A 20,368-nucleotide genomic window follows, 5' to 3' on the forward strand; every position below is an offset into this window, starting at 1 on the left:
ATGATCGTTAGAAGCCTTTTTTCTCTCAGTTCCAGCAGTGATATGAGCAGTTGTGTACCCTCATCCAAACAGCTCACAAATCCATAACAGTCACAGACGTCACATAACCGTTAATGACGTCACATAGGACAGCGCGGTTGCCGGTTGCTATGAAACTTTTTTGTTAAAAAATGCGTGCGTGTTACATTAAAAACAGAGTTTAATATTATGCCTCATAAGATATGTTTAGGTTTTATTATTTATTATTCGTTAAAACTGCATTAGGAGTGTGTCGTCATTTTGTCAACACCCGACAGACTCAGCAGCGAAAACGTTGGCTAACGGTTTTTCCCCTTTAACTTATTTTATTGTTTTAATTAACTAATTCGTTCACTAATATGTGGGTTAAACGGGAAAATGGACAGAAAATGTTTAGCTGACGTAAACATTGCTTAATTGTTCAATTAAGCTACGTGGCTAATTCGTTAGCACACACTTCCTTAACAGGAAGTGGTGAATTAGTGAAGACGTTGTTGTAAATATAGTATAGGCATTAGAAATAGAGTGATGGATAAGACAGGTGTTGGCAGCAACCGCCGTAATAGTAAGTGACGTCGATTACTCAGTGTACCAATTCAGCTAATGTCATTTTTACATACACGTGTGTTTGTTTCACAGTGCTATGCTAATTCCATCTCTTTTAGCAACACGGACAGATCTCTGCATGCTGCTGGAGTGTCTGAAGATCCAGATGAAATGTCCTGAGTTACAGAAACAAGCTCTGCTCACCATTCACTCCATCTGTGAAAACAAAGGTAAATGTCAATGGCAATATACCATGTTATTTCCTCTAACCATGTGTCCTGGGATCCTATCTTTCAGTCCTATCTGTTGCTGGAGTTGAAAGTAAATTATGTGTTTACATGTGTATATATATATATATATATATATATATATATATATATATATATATATATATATATATAATTATGTCCAGGCATGAAACCGTTTTGATGTTTATGTTTCATTATGCCAGAGGATAATGTGGACCTGCTGAGAGAAATGGGAGGAGTGACATTTGTGTACAACCTCTGCAAATCCAGTATTGTTCATTCAGATGTGAAGGAGACTGCTCTCTTTACACTTGGCACTCTGGCAGAGGATAATGGTCAGTAACATCATTTTAAAAGTACCTAGAAGTGCTCCAGTTAGTTACAAATCTGTTTAAATGTTCTAGATATCCGTTTGGCTATTACAAATATCATCTATTGCACACTTTGGTGCACATGCCTCAGTTATTACAGCAGTGTTTAGCAGAGCCATGGCTCTGGGTAAGAAGCTGTTTTTCTTCCTGGAAGTCTGAGCTCTAATAATTCTGTATCTCCATCCAGATGGCAGGAGGTTAAAAAGGTGATGACTTGGATCATTGATGATGTTATAAGTAAAGTAAGGTCCATACATTGAGTATAGATCTGGTAGTAAAGGCACAGCTAGGTATTTACCACTATTGTGGCAGTGTTAGTGGTCATTTGTACCCAAACAACACAAAACATGTGACCCCCTCTACTCCATTTTACTTTTTGAACTGTGCCCTTTGTAGTGCTTGAAACATAACATCCCAAAGTGCATAAATTGTCCCACCAGTGCCCAACAGGAAATATGTGTTAAACAACTGACAACGTGGCAAGTTGTATGGTATTCAACAAGCCTGTGTAGTGTCATTTTGTTGTATTGGGGTGTTTTCAAATGTCTGTCATTTTATTGTATCTTTGCCTGTTGTTAACATACTATTTATTTTTTCTTTCTGGTTAGTGTTTTGCAAGAGTTTTCTCTGCACACAGGAGACGTTTGCAGACCTTGCCGGTTTGTTGTTGAAAGAAGACGTCTCACTGACACAGAGGAGAGTGTCTGTCTATTTGCTCTCTGTGTTGGTAGCTAATAACAGTAAGGCTCCTTAGCTAATATAATCAATTCAAATATATAGGTTTTCATTGATTTATTTACAAAATGATGGTGAGAGAAAGTAAAGTTGATTTAAGTATCTGTGTGTTTTTTTTGAAGAATCAGGTCAGTCTTTAGCTCAAACCTCTGGCTGCCTGGACATCCTACTGCGCCTCTTCAGGTACTTTTCAGTGATATAACTAGATCCATGTAGGTATTCTGACATTTTTAATCAAATATATCTACTCATAATCACATACATAAGGTTTAATGGTTAATATATTTGCAGGACTACTTTTCCTCTTTCCTTGGACACTACTTCAGTTGTAGTCAATGCTACTCACACATACCAGCTGTGGACATCAGTAGCTAATGCTCTCTGTGGATGCGTCAACAATCCTCAGAATGGTAATGTCATCTCTGTATTTGTGCATTGTATGGAGCAGTTAATAGATAAAACATTCTTTAAAATCAAACTACATGATGAGGTATTTTGGAATATCTGGTGTAATAAAAACCATGTTTACTTTATTTTTTCTTGTCTTTCAGATGAGGGTCAGCGAATGTGTGCAGCTACCTTTCCCATAATAAATGCCTGGCTTCACATTGCTCTGACACAAAAAGGGATTTTTAATTTGATTTGTTCGTTCATAGCGATGACAGTCGCCAACAACAGTAGGTGAAACTTTCAAAAATGACTTGACTTAATCCTGAGATGAAATGAAAACAATCACAATTCTTTGTATTCTGCAGGTTGGGTTCAGGAGTGTTTCTCTCACTCTGGAGGTTTGGAAACACTCACTCTTTCACTGCTTCGTCTAGCTCCAGAGGCAGATACCAGTTTGTTGTCTTGCCAACTTTCTGTCACTTTGTCCAAGACCCTGTCAGCTTGCATCACTGACAATTGTTTGTATCACTCTCTCACTTAAACCCATGCACAGAAACAATTCATGCAGACAACTCCATTGACAATGTGCTCTTTATAGTTGCTCTGGCTTCAGGTTTGGCTCGGTATGGCATCGTGTCCAAACTCCTCTCCCTGCTGACCAGTCCAAATCTGGCTCCTGAGAACAAGCTCTCTGTTTTACTTGCCCTGGGTCACTGCACTGACTCCTCTGGTAGGTTTTGTGTCTCATATGTTTGCTGGAAGAGCTACCCACTGCTGTACACTTCCTTTGTGCAAGAGGACAACTTGACTCTTTTTGCTGTCCAAATATTTCTCACACTTGTGTGTGTCCTCTCCTCTGCAGTGGAGCATCAGTTCCAGTTTGTACAGTGTGGAGGCCTGCCCATTATTATAACTTTACTCACAGAGGACACCAGTGAGGAAGTCAGGAAGGCTACTACGTTCATACTGCAGACCTGCAAACAGGCCAGTAAGTCACGGCAACTTTGCTTGTATCGTAATGCAACTATATTTCACACTCACTGGCCCTCATTTATCAGACTTGCTTAGAAACGGGTGCAGATTCAGGTGTAAATATCGCCATACGCCAAGTGTGTATGCCACCCAAGCCTGGTGTACACCTGATCAGCCTTTGATAGAATGTGGTGGCTGATATGAGCGTAATTTGAATACCACGCCCAAATATATTCAGAATTTTAAAAATAACAAGGTTATTCTGTTTGTCAGCCTGAAAAGTGGAATCAGAGAAAGTCAGAAAGTGACAGTGTGGAGAGAGAGATCACAGATGTAGTCAACAGTCATGGTGTTGACGAGCTGAATTTTGAATATTTAATTCATCCATTCATGATATTGCCCAAGTCATCATATATCATAGCTTATTGCTTGAAAGACCACAAAATCACAAATTCACCACCAAAAGTGATTACCTGCGTTTCAACCAGGCCTCAGCCAGCACAGGTCAGAGCCAGATTATGGTAAATATTTAAATCTTCTCTTTTTATCCACCTCTCTCCCTGTTACTTGTGCAGACACATACACATTGACAGCTACTTAACAGACATGATGTTGTTGTTTTTAAGCAGTTTGCATATGGGGTGGTGGAAGCAAGATCAAATTCATGGTCACTGGAAACACAAGTCAAGTCAAGTCAAGAGATCTTTATTGTCCCCGGAGGGCAATTTGTAGTGCAGCCAGCAGCATAAGACAACAGTAAAAACTAAGTACAACAGTGACACAACATACGCTAATAATAGAAATAGCAATAAATACATACACAGGACAACAATTAACAATAGTTAATAAAATAGATAAAACAACCAATAAAGTGCAACCATGCCATCCTGGAAGAAACACATTCAGGATTAATTACAATTTCAGTTGTGAAAAGTTTCTGTGAAAAGTGTGAACCAAACCTTTATCATTTGAGGTGGGATTCTAAGTGTTTGCATTCCCTTCACCTAACTGATATGTTTGCCATTCAAATCAAATGGATCGATTGAACAAACAAGTGAAAATGTCTTAGGTGGACAATAGAAAAGTTCTCAAAATGACTTGTCTGTCTGCCTGTGAAGCCATGTCGTTGGGAGAGTCTAGAAATGAGGAGGATACAAAAATGGAGCCCCTCACAAACATGGAGAGCTTCAGGAGCTCGGCCAGGGAGTTGCTCCACAGGATTAAACTGCTAGAGCAGAAACAGTACAAGGTTAGACATTAATTAATCCGTTTAATCAACATGTACAGCCGAGTTGTGACTTACGGTATATTCTCTTGTTCATGTTGCGGAGGCTGTGCAGGAAGAGCCACCAACTGCAATGCCAGCGCAAGCTCTCTCCTCTCTACCGTCAGCCTTACCTTTACATGTGCAACATCAGGAGAGAAATAAAAGCATCCCCACAACATACAGAGGCACCAGCACTCACAAGCACAAAGAAGCCAAGAAGAAGGACAGTCTACAGAAGAACATGAGCTGGAAGGAGGAAGCTAAAAGCAGTGAAAGAGATGAGAGGTTCTCAGTGAGAGAAGATGCCAGAGCCACAGTGTCTTCTCATGTAAAGTCACTAGAGGGAAGCAGAGAGCCAAAAACAGCCGACAGGTATGTAGAGTATGTGCTTCTTTATCAGGGTTAGAGTTCACATAGAGGCTTTCATCAGTCATTTTTCTCCTGTTCTTTATTATATTCATTTAGACGGATGTGTACACTCCCAACATCAGTGAGGCACAGTTCACCAAAAGACATACATACTAAAGAAGGTTAGAAACACATCTTCATGCCTTAATTATTCTAATTACAGATTGCTTTGCTTTTATTTGTGTTCCAGTCAGTGTGTGATTTATACACTATTTATTTTGTTGTAAAATGTAGAGTTATTGGACTGGGACAAAAATAAGGGGAAGAAACTCACAGCAGAAGAAAACTCCCTCCCTCAGTCCCGGTGTGCAGGTAGGAGAACATTCAGCTAACCATCAGCAAAATGGTTTCCGCCTTGCGTTTGTCCTTCCTGTCTTAAATGATCTTCATGTGAAGAACAAACCTGAATTGTCTGCAAGTGATTTAGTTTAATAGTAGTAGAGTTTGGTGACTTCTGCTATTGCTTCCAAGGTGAAGGTGAAAGTATTACATCAGTAGAAGCAGAAATATACTAACCCATCTTCAGAATTGCTCCAGACGAGTTTATTTATTGTCTTATATAAACCTGTTGTAGTCTTTTATGCTGGAAAATTTAGGGGCTGACATCGCTGAAGACAAACAATCACTATCATGTCCATACCTCTGTTTTTAGTAGGACATCAGTGTAAAGTCAGCTATAGATCTTATGTCAATTCACTACATCTCTTCCCTCCCTGATTCAGGCTGTGTGCTGCCCTTTGACAAAGTGACCAGTCGCACCTTTGCATCTCTTCAAAGCTCCTTACATCACAGCTGTGACATGCACAAGACTCTCCAAGTGGCCACAGAGAGATTCAGGACCCGTCACTGCAGCCCTATGTTCAGGAGAGAGTACGAGGGAGACGGTGTGTCTGGGAGAGTGTCAGCAGCTGGAGGAAGGATTGGTAAGAGGCTTCATCGTTTCAATTTTACAAAGTAAAAAACATCTTATCAAATCATGTTGGTCCAGTCTCACAATCTGAACCACAGTATTTCAATTTACCAGGCAGCTGTGTGTGTTTATGTTCATTATTCTACATTCTCCTTTAACATTTATAGTCCTTATTAAGCTAGCATTAGTACTACTACTACTACTACTACTACTACTAATACTGCAACATGTTCTGGATATTACTGCGTGAGGCAGACTATGTCAGGTACCCAGAGTTATGGCTTTTGTATCTGCAGCTTTTAATCCTCGACACAATTTAAATATTTTCTTTGTAATTAAGGAACATTAGTGACTTCTTTCTTGAGCAGGTTTGAATCCCTGCCAGGTCAAGGGCTGTGGTGCCTCTGAGCAGGCTTCCCAATCCACAGCTCATTGTTAATTGGACACTCTAAATTGATCCCAGCCCCGGAAGGGCCAGTGTACTCCACGTGGTGGTCCCAAGCCCAGATAAATGTGAGAACACTGCTGTAGTGACAGCAGTGTTCTCACATGACGTGACTAAGGGAAAGAGCTTAGTTCATTACCTCAGTTAAGATAAATGTAAACACTTTACCACAACACACTGTTTGCAAAAACACTCAGTTTTATTTTCCTTGTCTATTACATTGTCACTGTTGTACTTTATTAAGCTCTCCTTCACTGTAACAGAGGGAGTTGGGAAAGTCAGGAGCTCGCTGCCAGAAATCCCCTGGAAGAAACATCATGGTAAGAAGCACATCAGAGTTAACATGTCTTCCTTGTTTCCTTGTATCACAGTGTGAACATAAATAAACTATCAAAAACAAAATGCCTTCTTTGCCATGCAAGCTATTTGATCTATAGCTTTAGGAACGAGTTGTTGGAAGTTGTTTGACAAATTCCTTCTGAAAGCTTGACAAGATGATTCCTGGTCATTTTAGATGTCAGCCATTGATAAAAGATAATGTACATGGTTTTTTTACACAAATCCCAGGCATCAGTTTGACTCCACTGCGCAGAGGCGGTAGTGGGACGCCATTCACTTCTTACAACAAAACTGGTATGTACTGCATGGTGTTATACATTTGCCATATTTAAAAAGGCAGCATCCTCCTGACGGTAAATACACTCACCGGCCACTTTATTAGGTACATGTTTTCTGTATCGAGCTCCCCCTGCAGTGGTGTCGTACATATTTTTACGACACCATCATAAACATCCATCCTTTGTCTACCGCTTTAGCCTAACTGTTGTAAAAACTCACCACTGAATATCGCCAAATATAATAATACCTTGTTGATACCAGAGGTCAGATTAGAATGATAGAAAGACATTAGTAACGCAACTCAAATAGCCACTTGATATAGACATTGCTATGGAGAAAAACATCTTTGAACTCCCAACATGTTGACCCTAGACACAGATGAGTTACAGCAGCAGAAGAGCACACTGGATGCCACTGCTGACACTTTATAAGGTATCACGTGTACCCAATAATGTGGCCTGTGTGTGTAATGTTACAGCTCATTGCGCTAAGTGTGTGTGAATGTTGTGATTGAGGGTGTGTGATGGGAGCTGCCCTCTGAAGTGTGATCTTAGCAGCACACAAACAGCAAAAGGAATGTCGATCTGTAGCCAGAGTTCTCACAGCACATGACAGAGCTGGATCCGTGCAGCACAGCACGGCTGTATGAAGCTGTTTCACACTGTGGAGCCGGTGTGCGTGTGTCACTCAGCAGATATTTGTGTTCCACCATATGATTTCGCACATTCAGTACTTACAGTATCATATTTACCCTCCAGCCTACTTTTCTCCTCCACATTCTAACTTTCCAAGTGCACATAATCTCAGTTAGACATTTGACTGAAGCCAAAAAGCTGCTACAGACCGAATGCAGAGATATAAAGTTCAGTGTTTCTGTGCTGTCCGACTGAGATTTACTGCATTTTCTTAGCCAAATGCCTTTCCCAGCACTCACTTTGTGCGAGTCTATACTTAAAATACTGTAGTTTTCCTTCCTCTGCACAGCCCACACTTTATTTTCCTCCTTCTATTCCTCCCTTGATGTACAGCAACTGTGTGAGCTGGAGAGGAAGTGTGAGAAGAAAAAACACCACGCCTGCTGTGAAACATGGGGGAGCTTGGTTATGTTTTGACGCGGGCATCCTTGAATCTGAGCAACAAGTTCTGCCCAGTGTTGGAAAGCTCAGTCTCTCATGTGTCCTTCAACAGAATAATGACCCAAAAGAGACGGCTGAAAGTGTACAACATGGAAAAGACAAGGAAGGGAGCCCAATTACATTTGTCAGTGTCAAAGGATTTCAGAGACTGTTCTTGGTTCTTGTGTTTCGTGACAGAATACCAACAAAGTGGTCCACTTCTGCATGTTAATGTGTTTATGCAATGTTTTCCAGCACCTTCTTATCACCATGACTGTTTCAAGTGCAAAGGTTTTTTGTTCCTGAGAACAAATAAAATTATCTGACTTTTATTGGGATTTTTTTATTGTTTAAATTGTCAGTTAAACATTTCAGTACAGCTTCTGTCTCATCTATTCTCACAACTTTTTCTCATATTTTCACTCTCAGAGAACAGAGTGGAAAGACTTCTGCGTTGAGGAGAGCCGCCTTGAGGAGAAATACAAGCAGCTAAGGGTAACTAGAGGAAATGTTGAAATATAGTGGTGATGTTGTAAGAGAAGTGTCAGACTGGACTGATACTAACAGCCTTCATTTCTCCTCTTGCTTTCACCTTCACAGAGGTCATAACCTGGATACTGGCTGCACATAATCTCATAAACCCTGGGGCAGACCATTAATAATCGTCCTCTTTGTTTCACACAATTTCATTGATCGTGAAGTTGTCCAGTTCTTACATATACTGTTAATTGTTTCTTTCTGTTAAAACTGTGAACACATTGAACCAGGTGTTTCAGTTCCTGAAAGGTCCAGTGTGTCGAAGAGGTAGTGACATCTAACGGTGAGACTGCCAACTGCAACAAACACAAACAAACTACAATGACCTTATACCAGATAGCACCATGTTGTTGTCAACAATTGTGTCGAGTTGCCCGTTTACCGATGTGGTTCCCATCAGGGCTGCAACGCTAATTTTGATTTTGACGGATTAATGAGTGTTTTTTTTTCAATTCATTTAAGAAGCTGAAAAATCAGAAAGCTTGTTTCAAACACACTTTCTGACTTCTTTTCAGCTGGTTTCTTATGACAAACAAATCATTAAATCTAAATAAATTTGGTTTGTGCACAACACATTATAGACATTATAGACATTCAAGAACATCATAATTTCCACTGATCAACAAAATAATTGTTAGTTGCAGCCCTAGTTCCCATAGATAGAGATGTTTTAAAGTTGTTATATGCATCAGGTCAATGTGGCCGGCGTTCTATTTTCTTGGTGCTGTAAGTTTCCACTGGAAAGTGCAAAGAAAAGCATGCTCTGGTTGGTGTGTTGCTGCAGAAACATAACATGGTGATACAAGGGTCATTTTAAGGCTATAAACCTTTCAAAATGTTACACATTGGACATTTAACTTCCTGTCAGCACCTTCACTGTTAAAATACCTGTTTGTTGTTCATGCAAGCAGACTTTGAAAATGTAACTGGAGACACCATTTATTCTGTGTGTGTCAATATAAAATTCACTTGAGACTCAAAAATCACTGGGACCTTGGCTCATTGTGTTGCTGTAGTCACCGCCCTCTCAATGAGTCACCGCCATGTTGTGATGACACATCTGCTAGATTCAACGCTAGTTGATCGCAATATATTTTATCACAAAAGTGAGGAAACAGCATCTGCTCTTTAAGACTTTAACAATCAATTGATAATGTTTAAAGAATTTGTTACTTTGTGATATACTGTCACAGAAAAAAAATATTTTTAGCCACTGGAGTCTGTGAAGAGACAGGAAATGGAGGGGAGGGGGACCGGGGCATAATGTTGCTTTATCTTTTCTCACTGTGCATTAAGATGCAGTTAAATCTCATGCTTCAGAGAATGGCTGAGATCACTGTGAAAGAGTGCCTCTCCCCTCCCATGAGGACTCGTCAGCATGCTGCCATAAACCACAAGACTTACTTAACCGTTTGCTATGTCTTAAGCCTAAACTGTTAAAAGTTAGGTGTGACTAGACTAGCAAATGTTTTTGGGAGTGTGATTTAATATGATTATGGATTAAGGAGTTGGACAAAACTTAACAGAGATTAACTGTTGCTGCTCCGTAAGTATGGTGGTTGTTTTTTTTTCCCAGTTTCATTTTTCATACCCTTCATACCAACTGCCAAACTACTTAATCAAGCCTGCAGTGAGGGCTGGGGGAGTGCGGTGGGAGAAGCATGTGTGGAGCAGATTTCTCATGGACTGAAACACCGTCACACTGAAGACTTTTGACCCAGGACCCCCTAAAAAACCTCCTTCCTCTGGAAAGAATGTGGCCTCATCTCTCCCTCTACTCTCTCTCCTCCTTCCTCTCTTGTCCTCTTTCCCACACGACTGTGAGAAGACGCCGTCTCCACATGCTGAAATTGCATTTCAATGTGAAAACTGTGTCTGATACATGTACTCACATGTTGTTGGTGAAGCTCTGTGGTGACGAAATCTCCAAATGCCCCATTTTGTTTATTTAACAGCCTGGCCGTTATCACTTTAAAACCAGTGTGACCACATTCCTCATTCAGCATAAGCTTTATGGTCATTTAACATATAAGCTCACCTTTGTTTTAACTTCAACTCATTTACGCTCTCAAAATCTTCACATAGGACAATTTCTTGGAGTTAAAAAACAACGAAAAACAAGTTGCATGGCCAAGATTTATGAAACATTTTTATTTTCAAAAGCAAAACATTCCCATTCAAACCCCATTACAATATGATTATCACACCTGTTGAAGGAATATTGCCAAGTCCAAACATGGTTGCATTGTTTTTGTCCCTCGCCTGTTGTTTTGAATTAATTTACAAAAAACTCTCATGCTCAGTATTTTCTCTATCAAACTGTCAAATAGCAATGGTCCCTTACAGAAATACACTTTAATTCTCATTTAGGACATTTGCAAGAGGAAAAGCTCTGTTGTCTATCAATAAATGAAAATAAGCTTGTACACCCTGTCCTGATCAAAAGACTTGAAGGTACCAATTTTTGGTAGAAGACAGAGAAGATATCAGCCCCATTTGGTCCACAGAAAAAAAGCAGTTTGCTTTTAACAGGTCACACAAGTGGAAAAAAAAAATAAAACATTGACAGGGTTCCCACACTTTGGTTAACAGCGGAAGACATTGACCTAAATATGTGGGAACCCTGTATTCACTTCTTACATGACTTTTCCGTGGATTCACATCAGCTCAGTAGACATGCTCACGTCTGTGATGGGCGCGTCACCTGGGAGCTGGACATCACTTTCTTTCAGCTCTAAGTTCTGCAGGAGTTCACTAACACTTTCCTCAATGGCAGTATTCACAAGCTGCTCGAGGTTCTCTGCTGCTTCCACCGCTTTCGGTTTTACCGGTGGTTCTGATGTTCCCACAGATTTGCCACTCTCACTCTCAGCGGCAGCCTCAGCACTGTTCTGGCATTCCTCTGTCACTGCGACATCTGAGGGCTCGTCTGCACTGACTGGCTCAGAGATGGGAACTGGGGAGGAAACAGTGTCTACACGTTGGCAAGTGACATCCAGGACCTTCAGGTCAAGAACAGGTAACGAACAAATGTCTAGCTCAAGTAAAGACTCTTGTTTAAGCGTTTGCTGCTCCATAGACTCAACTGGGACAGGTAATGACTCAGAGACCAGCTTAGTTTCAATTTCAACATTTGCCACTTGATTTGAGGAAGGTCCTGGTTGAGAAACTGGTTCTGGCGCTGTTTCTAGATCAAGTTGAGTTTCAGCTACAGGCTTAGGTTCTGCAGCAGGTTGTTCTGTTTGAGGGACTGGTTCTGTGTCAAGCTGAGCTTCAGCTATGGGCTTTGGCTCTGGAACAGGTTCTGTTTGAGGAACAGATTCTGGGACTGGTTCTGTGTCAAGCTGAGCTTCAGCTATAGGCTTTGGCTCTGGAACAGGTTCTGTTTGAGGAACAGATTCTGGGACTGGTTCTGTGTCAAGCTGAGCTTCAGCTATGGGCTTTGGCTCTGGAACAGGTTCTGTTTGAGGAACAGATTCTGGGACTGGTTCTGTGTCAAGCTGAGCTTCAGCTATGGGCTTTGGCTCTGGAACAGGTTGTTCTGGTTGAGGAACACATTCTGGGGCTGGTTCTAGGTCAGGTTGAGCTTCAGCTACAGGCTTTGGTTCTGGAACAGGTTGTTCTGGTTGAGGAACAGATTCTGGGGCTGGTTCTAGTTTGATCTGAGCTTCAACTGCAGGCTTTGGTTTTGGAACAGGTTCTGGGGTTGGTTCTAGGTCAATCTGAGTGTTAGTTACAGGCTTTGGTTGTGGAACAGTTTGTTCTAGTTGAGGAGCAGGTTCAGGGGTTGGTTCTAGGTTGGGCTGAGCTTCAGCTGCAGGCTTTGGTGCTGGAACAGTTTGTCCTGGTTGAGGGTCAGATTCTGAGGGTGGTTCTAGGTTGATCTGAGCTTCAGGTACAGGCTTTGGTTCAGAGATATCTAGGTCATCGACAGGTAGTGAACAAAATTTTAGCTCAGGTATAGACTCTTGAGTAAGTGTTTGCTGCTCCATAGACTCAGTTGGGACAGGTAATGACTCAGAGACCAGCTTAGTTTCAACTTCTGCATCGTGATTTGAGGGAGGTCCTGGTTGAGATACAGGTTCTGGGCCTGTTTCAAGCTGAGCTTCAGCAACAGACTTTGGTTCTGGAACTGGTTCTGTGTGTGGAGATTCAGTGTTTGAGGCCAGAAGCTGAGGTTGAACCGGAGCTTCAGTTTCCATCTTCACCGCCTCCGTTTCAGCATCACCGGGTGAAGCTGAGGCAGCAGCAGCCTCGGCTGCTTTGCACTCTGATGTACATGCTTCATCAGGTAAACGTGCCACTGGTGTCACTGGTTTTTCCAGAACCACATCTAACGTCTCTGGCTCTCCAGCCGCCTCAGTCGCTGTTGTGCCAGCAGCGGCATTTTCTCCACTGTCAGCCTCAGCGTCTCGCTTTCTGCCAAACCTGTTTCCCATGATCACCCTGTGCAGGACTTGAGAAGAATATTATTATTAATAACTACATCACATTTTTTTTGAAGGTTAAACACTAAACTCTCTGTTAAAGTGTGTAAGAGTTGGTGGTGACATCTAATGGTGAAACTCCTGTGCTATCCTGTCTTTTTCCCACGTGTCAGGGAACTATCGTTGCCTTGGCAAACCAGAGGCAGTGTTTTTCTTTTGTTCGACGTCACCATCCAAGTTCCCCATGTTCCAGTTGATAAATCAGCAAAGCTGTATTTTTTACGTTTAAAAATAAACCGGTACTATGTGTACGACTGCTTTACTGTGAAACAAATAGGACAGAAGTGCTATTAACGCTAAACGTAGCAATCACATCAGGTTGCACGCGTCATTATTCAAAATCTATTCAAACCACATGATTTTGTTTTTATTTCAAAGTCATTGTACATGTATTCACACACACATATGGGTAGTTTATTTGAATTATGCAGTAAACCCATCACAAATGATACTCAGTGGACCTTTAAATTGCAGATTCTAAACATGCAAAATTGAGGTTACAAAACTAACAACATAAACAAACACACAAATTGGAAAATATTTCTTCTAAGCTGATATTTTGTTAAACCCTGGACAATGCAGTACTAGTAGATAGTGGGATAAATGTTTACATAATATTGCTGATGTTTCATTTTTATAGTTCTATTTTTATTAAGCAAGGACAAGTTTGGACATGCCGTAGAAACTTGTCTGCCATTTCACAATAAAATAATCAAATAATTAAGAGTTTATGGTTTTCCCTTACATTGCGAAACTATAACAATAATTGCACTTCTTTGTCTGTGACAATCATGGATCTATGCGTTTTCATTGCCAAATCGATTTACATAAACTTATCTCCTTATTGATTGTCAAGGCAAAAGAAACAAAGGAGCTTTTGCACGCGACCACGCCTCCCTGCCTCCTGAACAAAAACTTTAATAACATCCAAACTGGAGAGAAGTCAAAAAAAACAACAAGTAAATTAATAACTGCTGTTATAATTTACAACAGAGGAAAAAAAAACATTGAATAGAACCAACCTTGAACGAAACCTTTATCCGGTACAGTGACAGCGGGAGACGTTGTAGATGACCTCTCTCTCTCTCTCTCTCTCTCTGAGCTCACTGTGTGTTGGAGCTGAAGCGCGCGCCAACAGCTGCGCACCGTGCGCGCTCACGAGACCAAAAGTCAAACCACTGCACTGCACAACCAGAGCCAGGCTGACGTCGTCGACTGAGCGTAAGTAAACAAAGAAAAGTCAAGCTGCACTCGTTCACAGGACGAATCACCTGAAAACGATCACAACCACGAGGTTCTAGTTTTAAGAGGAGCTCGTGATTTAAGTGCTGACTTCATTGAAATGACATTATTATGATTATTATGTGCCAGTCAGCTGGGACATGCAGATCAGCTGACTGAAGAGTTGACTATTAAACACATGACTCATTTGTTTTTAGTGGCACAGGTGTGTCAAGACCTGTGAAGTGGACAAAAGCCTGACTCACAGTCCACTCCCCAAGAGCAAGCCTTCCAAAGAATGAAGTATGTTTGTGCAGAAATATTGTACTTAAATGGCCAGTAGATAGATAGATAGATAGATAGATAGATGCAATCTAATTTATGATGCAAAATTAATCTATTACTAAAAAAGAAACATATGAAAATAACTCATTATAACTTGATATTAAGTGGTTTGATTGGAGGGCCACATGTGTGAGACCTGTACCATAGAGGGGAAATAAAAACATCAATAACTTGAATCTAATCTGTGTGTGGTTATCACTAAGTGAACAGATTGGCTGTGTTGAACACTATATCTTCTGCCTGAAGGTAACATATTGACAATGCAGAATGTGGGAGGGGTCACAGAGGGTACTCTGTGTTCAAGAACACTCTGTTCAAACATAAACTGAAGACTAATGATTTTTTTCTGACTGATGATACACAAAGGTCCTAAAACCAGGCCGAGATACCAGAGTAAACTTGATTTTATGATAGAATAAAGTACACCTGACACTGTGCTTTTGTACAGTGTCAGGTGGCAGAGTGTCGAGCAAACCCAGTCAACACGTGTGTTCCCTGTGAACACGCTGTCACTGTGTACACAGAGATAATTATAGGACTGAACCTGTGTTACAGGCTGGTTATGTATTACCACTGGCCTGTGATTGACAGGATTAAACACGATCTCCTCTCTGGTTCTTTGTTTCTTTTACATTTAAACTCTGGTGCCGTGTGTCACAGCAGTTCACAAAATGACTTCATTCATTCATCTATTGTCTACTGCTTTCTCCTCCACATGAGAGTCGTGGAGCGCTGGAGCAAAATCCCAGCTTACACCTTGGATAGGTCGCCAGTGCAAACACACGGAGACAAACAGCCATTCAACCTGGGAAAAAAAACACACGCACAGGGAGAACATCTTCATGCAGTGCAGGCTGCGAACCCGGGTCTGCAACAGTGCTAGCCACTACTCCGCCATGTGACCCACAAACTGACTTATTTCTGAAAAATAGTCTGTAAAGGCCATCATATGTGGAACAGCACAGCACGGCACATTTTACCATTAGGAAGAATACCAAATAACCAGCCCCAACTGTTCCATTTTAGGTACCCTTGACCCACAACAGTCAGCTGATTGGGCGCCAGAAAAGCGTCACTTCCTTCATACAAAGCTTGACGTCTTGTTGAGACAAGCAGCAACAAACCGAGTAGGAGAGAAAAAAGAGCTGCAGGACGGCCTCCATTGTCGTTGTGGCGCACAGGTACAACGTCATGCTATACACACCACAACCTACCGAGTAAAGGTACTGTTCAGTCGAAACGCAAGCTTGACTCAGGGCTTTACTGTACCAAACTGAACTTTACCATGGTGGAAACACAGCTATAGGTTTGTGCCACACTTGTAAAAGAAAGGGCTAAGTGTTGCTTTTTCTTACTAAAATGTGTTCATTGAAATCCACAGGTCAGAGGTCATGGGACTTCACTGCTGGCCCTCAGCTGCTGCCATCTTCTCTGTGAACTCTCCCACAAACTGGACTGTTTGGACTTTGATCTTCCTCCTCCTGCTCATCCTCACTCAGGTCGTCTCCTCCCTGATGCTTCATGCTGGCGTCTTCATCCTCTCCAGTGAAGTCCTCGTCAGTCCCTTCCGCGTGTGTCTGGCACAGGAACATGGTGGTGAAGTGAACTGTTACGCTGGAACAGGAGCAGAATCTGAGCTGAAAACTACCATCCTCTCAGCAGTTGTTATCCTGGGTTTGTACGTTCCTGTGGTGCTGGTGGCCTTCGCTCTGCTGGCCGTGGTTTTGTCAGCCTACTCCAAAGAAAGAGCAGCGCTGGGGTTCAGCGCTGCCTGCCAGGCTGCGTCCAGCCTTCTCATCCTGACCGGCATCATAGGATTTTTGCTGCAGCATCAGGCGTATGTGAGCTGGGGAAACATGACCCTCTGGTTCTATGTGTGTGTGTGTGTGCAGGCAGAGCTGCTTCTGTCAGCTGCTCTGACCTGTGTGTCGCAGAGGAGCCTGAAGTCTGACTGGAGATAGTCCGGTCCAAACCGTTGCTGTCTCAGGACTTCATTAACTAAAAAGGAACACAGCACTGTCTCACTTTTTAAATTGTGGATCAGGTTCAGGTCCAACAATGTTATGTCAGCTGACCTCAATATACTGAATGAGCATTTTTTTTTTTTTGATGAATCGCTTAAGCTTATTGAAGCAATGTCATTTGATAATCAAAGCTTTGTCACTTTCTTATGACCCAGCAGCATATAAATATTTATACACTAATTTATTGTGAATAATCTTTACACTCAGATTTCATTCAGTCAGGCAGAAAAGCATTATATATGACAGTGGCTATATGCTGATTTTTCACTTTCACTTTCTTTGATTGTCTGACAAATATGATACATTCATTAAAATTCCATTTATTAATTGCATTGTTAATCATTTGATCTGACAACAGTAAACCAACAGTGCAGATTCAGTGTTCAGCAAATTAGAAAACACAATGAGCACCGTTTCCTATCATGTACAAGCTCCCTTATCTCACAAGGTTTCTTATAAAAAAAGAAAAACCTAATCAGTATCACCACCACAGTCTAATGTCCAGTCCAGAAAATGTAGACAAAAACATAGTCTTTATTCATAAAGTATGATGCAGACATATAGACTTTCATTTCATTTCCACAGAGAGGCCTTGGTGGATGTCTGTGCTTTCTCTCATTTCACATTGATTTAAGCTCAATAATATGTTCATATTTACAAAGCAAATCTAAATCCTCAAAAAGATTTTTACCGTTTAATGTTAAAGCATCAGCTCCACGCAACTCTCTCATTTTCCTAGTATAGCAGTGAGTAGATCTCGTGCCGCTCAGTGAGATTGTGATGCTGCGCACAAGAAGTGATTTGTCTTATGTCGAGACGGATGGAGGCAACAACAACACTGAGCGAGTAAAGTAGAGTATGACTGAAAACACATAGAAGTGCAGACGCAAAGTTTCAGAATAGAATTATACTGCTGAAAAAACACCGTCATTCAGCAGTTTGACAGGATAAATGCGCCTTGTCCCCGCCCAACCCTGCTATGCTGCTGTATACACTCAAACACTCCCTCTGATAGGGTCTAGTAGTATCGCTTGACAGAACCTGTTTTTAGATAAAGGTGTCAAAAGTTGCACACTGTAGCTTTATCTCGCTTAATCTGAGTTAACAGGTACACAAACAGGCATTTACACCTTTTCATTACAGTAGTGTTGACAACTAATGTATCACCCCTTTCATTCCTTTCACACTGATTAAAGGAGACCAATGTAACAATTTGCAGCAACATCTGTAGCTCTATAGAGGTAGTACAGGGTCAACTGTCTTTCTAAGTTGTGTGATATTCCTCACTTTCATCATCAGGTGAAAAAGATTTCCTTAACTAGCCGCATGTCATCCTCGTCCACCTGTGCTGGCCTGTGTGAGCGCTCCTCTCTGTTCTCAGTGTCAAGCTCAACGCTTGTGTGACCCTGAGCTGGTCCTGACCTCTGACCCTCAGGTACCGACTGCTGCTGGTTCATGGTGAATGGCACAGTTTCCACCTCAGTGATGTCCAAGTCTGTCTCGGAAACATACGTCGACTCCTGAGCGGCGCTGCAGTCTGAGGACTCCTCCTCTAAATCCACTGTCACTGACTTTGCTTTTGTCTTTGAAGAAGAGGCAGATTTTTCTCCTCTGAGCTTCACAGTCCTGTCTTCTGTTCTATCAACAACCTGTGATGAGGAAGAAAATCATTACTTAGTGGTTCAGGAAATAACCATGTGAAAAAGACAATAGCATATTTGATTTTACCGTTTTAGAGTCTCAATTTTGGCTTTTCCTCCTTTTATTCTTTTTTCATTTTGAAATTTTATTGATATTTGAATAGAAACCAATGTTAAAGGCCTTCAAGTTAAATACTTGACAAAAAAATATACTTTAAAGGTTGTTCATTTCCATGTATCTAGGCTAAATCAATATTGATAATTGACTGTTGTAATAATGTCAGATAATCAAAGATTGACTTTTGCTCCTGCGTGAAAGGAAGCATTTAATTGTAGTCAAAATGTGTTAAATGTCTTCACATGAGACAGGAACTGTATTTGCTGGTTTGTTTCTGGGGCGTCTTGGTCGTGTTGCACGACACTGTGAAAAGAAAGAAAACAGCTCCACCTTGTGGTCGGTACGGGGAGCCACATCCTCGCAGACGCCATTGGTGAGATAAGAAGCTACGGCTTCCACCAGCTCTTTCTCGTTCATACAGTAACAGACAGACCTGGAAACACAGACGCGTCTTTGCTTAAAAACAACTGAAGCAGCTCAAACACACAAACCACACTCTGGTCGGTTATTTACGTCATTACCTCGCGACTTTGCTCTTCCTCCTGCTCAGCAGTAGCAGCGGCGGCTCCTTCTCTTTCACTTTGACCTTCTTTACCATCCACGAGGGCAGCTCCCGCGGCTTCTCTGACATGACGTCACCTTTATTTGTTTATTTACACAACTTAAAACACGTGTACACGAGGCGTTAAGTCTTTATGTATACGTGCAACATAAGCACGCGCGTCAATGTAGTGGTCCAGAGACCACACTGACTACACGGAGTCTTTACCGCCACCCAGTGGACAAAGACCATAATGCGCCAGAAAACATCATCATTATTCGTAGAAGGAGGTGAAATTAAACCCACATTTTTCAACACTAAAGTATACTGAAATCTACTGCTACAGTTTTATTGATGTATTTGTTTTATGGAGCAAATAAACAACAATAAGAACATATTCACATTTAAGAAGCCAAAACTATCAGACATCTTGTTTTAATAATGAAAAAACCCTCAAACCAATAACTTGATTATCAAAATAGTTGACGATTAATTTAGTAACCGATTAGTAATCGATTATTCGAGTAATTGTTTTGGGCCTAAAGAAAAGCAACATATGTTACTGCATAAGAAGCTGGTTTTTGGTGATGCAGTTAATCACACATCCCTAAAACAACCGTACTGTCACAAATGCATGCAAAGTATATATAACAGTATATACTGTATACATATGTATATGTACATATATATAGATATATACATAACACACCTTTCCTCTCTGTTTTAAACACCAGTACGATACAAACTTTTTTCAGATTCACCTCGACTCGTTTTCGTGTGGATAGCCCCTGAGGTTTTGCCATATTAGGACCAGGTTTTGGTCTCCATGAGGACTACTGGTCCTGACAAGGTCAACGTTTCTGGGAAAAAAGGTCTGAGAGGTAACAAATACAAGTACACACATACACGCATAGGTTTGAGCAGCAATCATAGTGAGGACCCTCATAGACACACTGCATTCCCTTACCCTAAACTTAACCGTCACAACTAAACCTTGACCCAATACTCTGACCCTAAAACCAGGTCTTAACCCTGAAAAAGCCATTTAAAGATGCGAGGACCAGTCAAAATTTCCTCACTCCGTATGGTCCTCACAAAGCAACACACACACACACACACACACACACACACACAGAGAGGGAGTACAATTACTTGTTGGAATTAATCAGCGTAGCAGCAGTGTGTTGTTTAATTAAAACTGTGTTACAAAGTCTTATCGTCCAAAGTCACAACTCACTCTCTGGACTTTCGAGATTTGTTTCATGTAGTTTTTTTTTTTGTCTGTTTCAATATAATATTGTACTTTAAAGGTTTCCTCTGTCACAATGTGGATATATCATGTATGTGTACTGTACTATACTGCACTGTACTGTACTGCATTGTACTATACTGTACTGTACTATACTGTATTG

General features: G+C 41.2%; 1 protein-coding gene across 1 annotated transcript; it reads left to right on the forward strand.

Annotated features, from left to right (window-relative positions):
• Positions 1 to 441: 441 nt before the first annotated feature.
• terb1 (telomere repeat binding bouquet formation protein 1) lies at positions 442 to 6,686 on the forward strand. Its single transcript, XM_058645446.1, has 16 exons — positions 442 to 583; positions 684 to 794; positions 1,016 to 1,147; positions 1,792 to 1,923; positions 2,041 to 2,101; positions 2,210 to 2,328; positions 2,470 to 2,595; positions 2,674 to 2,826; positions 2,907 to 3,038; positions 3,171 to 3,296; positions 4,399 to 4,529; positions 4,612 to 4,919; positions 5,013 to 5,077; positions 5,190 to 5,267; positions 5,678 to 5,878; positions 6,682 to 6,686. The coding sequence occupies exons 1-16, from the start codon at positions 547 to 549 to the stop codon at positions 6,684 to 6,686; spliced, it is 1,917 nt and encodes a 638-aa protein (XP_058501429.1). The 5' UTR covers positions 442 to 546.
• The last annotated feature ends 13,682 nt before the right edge of the window (positions 6,687 to 20,368 follow it).

The sequence above is a fragment of the Solea solea genome, chromosome 12, assembly GCF_958295425.1.
Source record: "Solea solea chromosome 12, fSolSol10.1, whole genome shotgun sequence".
Taxonomy (NCBI): Eukaryota; Metazoa; Chordata; class Actinopteri; order Pleuronectiformes; family Soleidae; genus Solea; species Solea solea.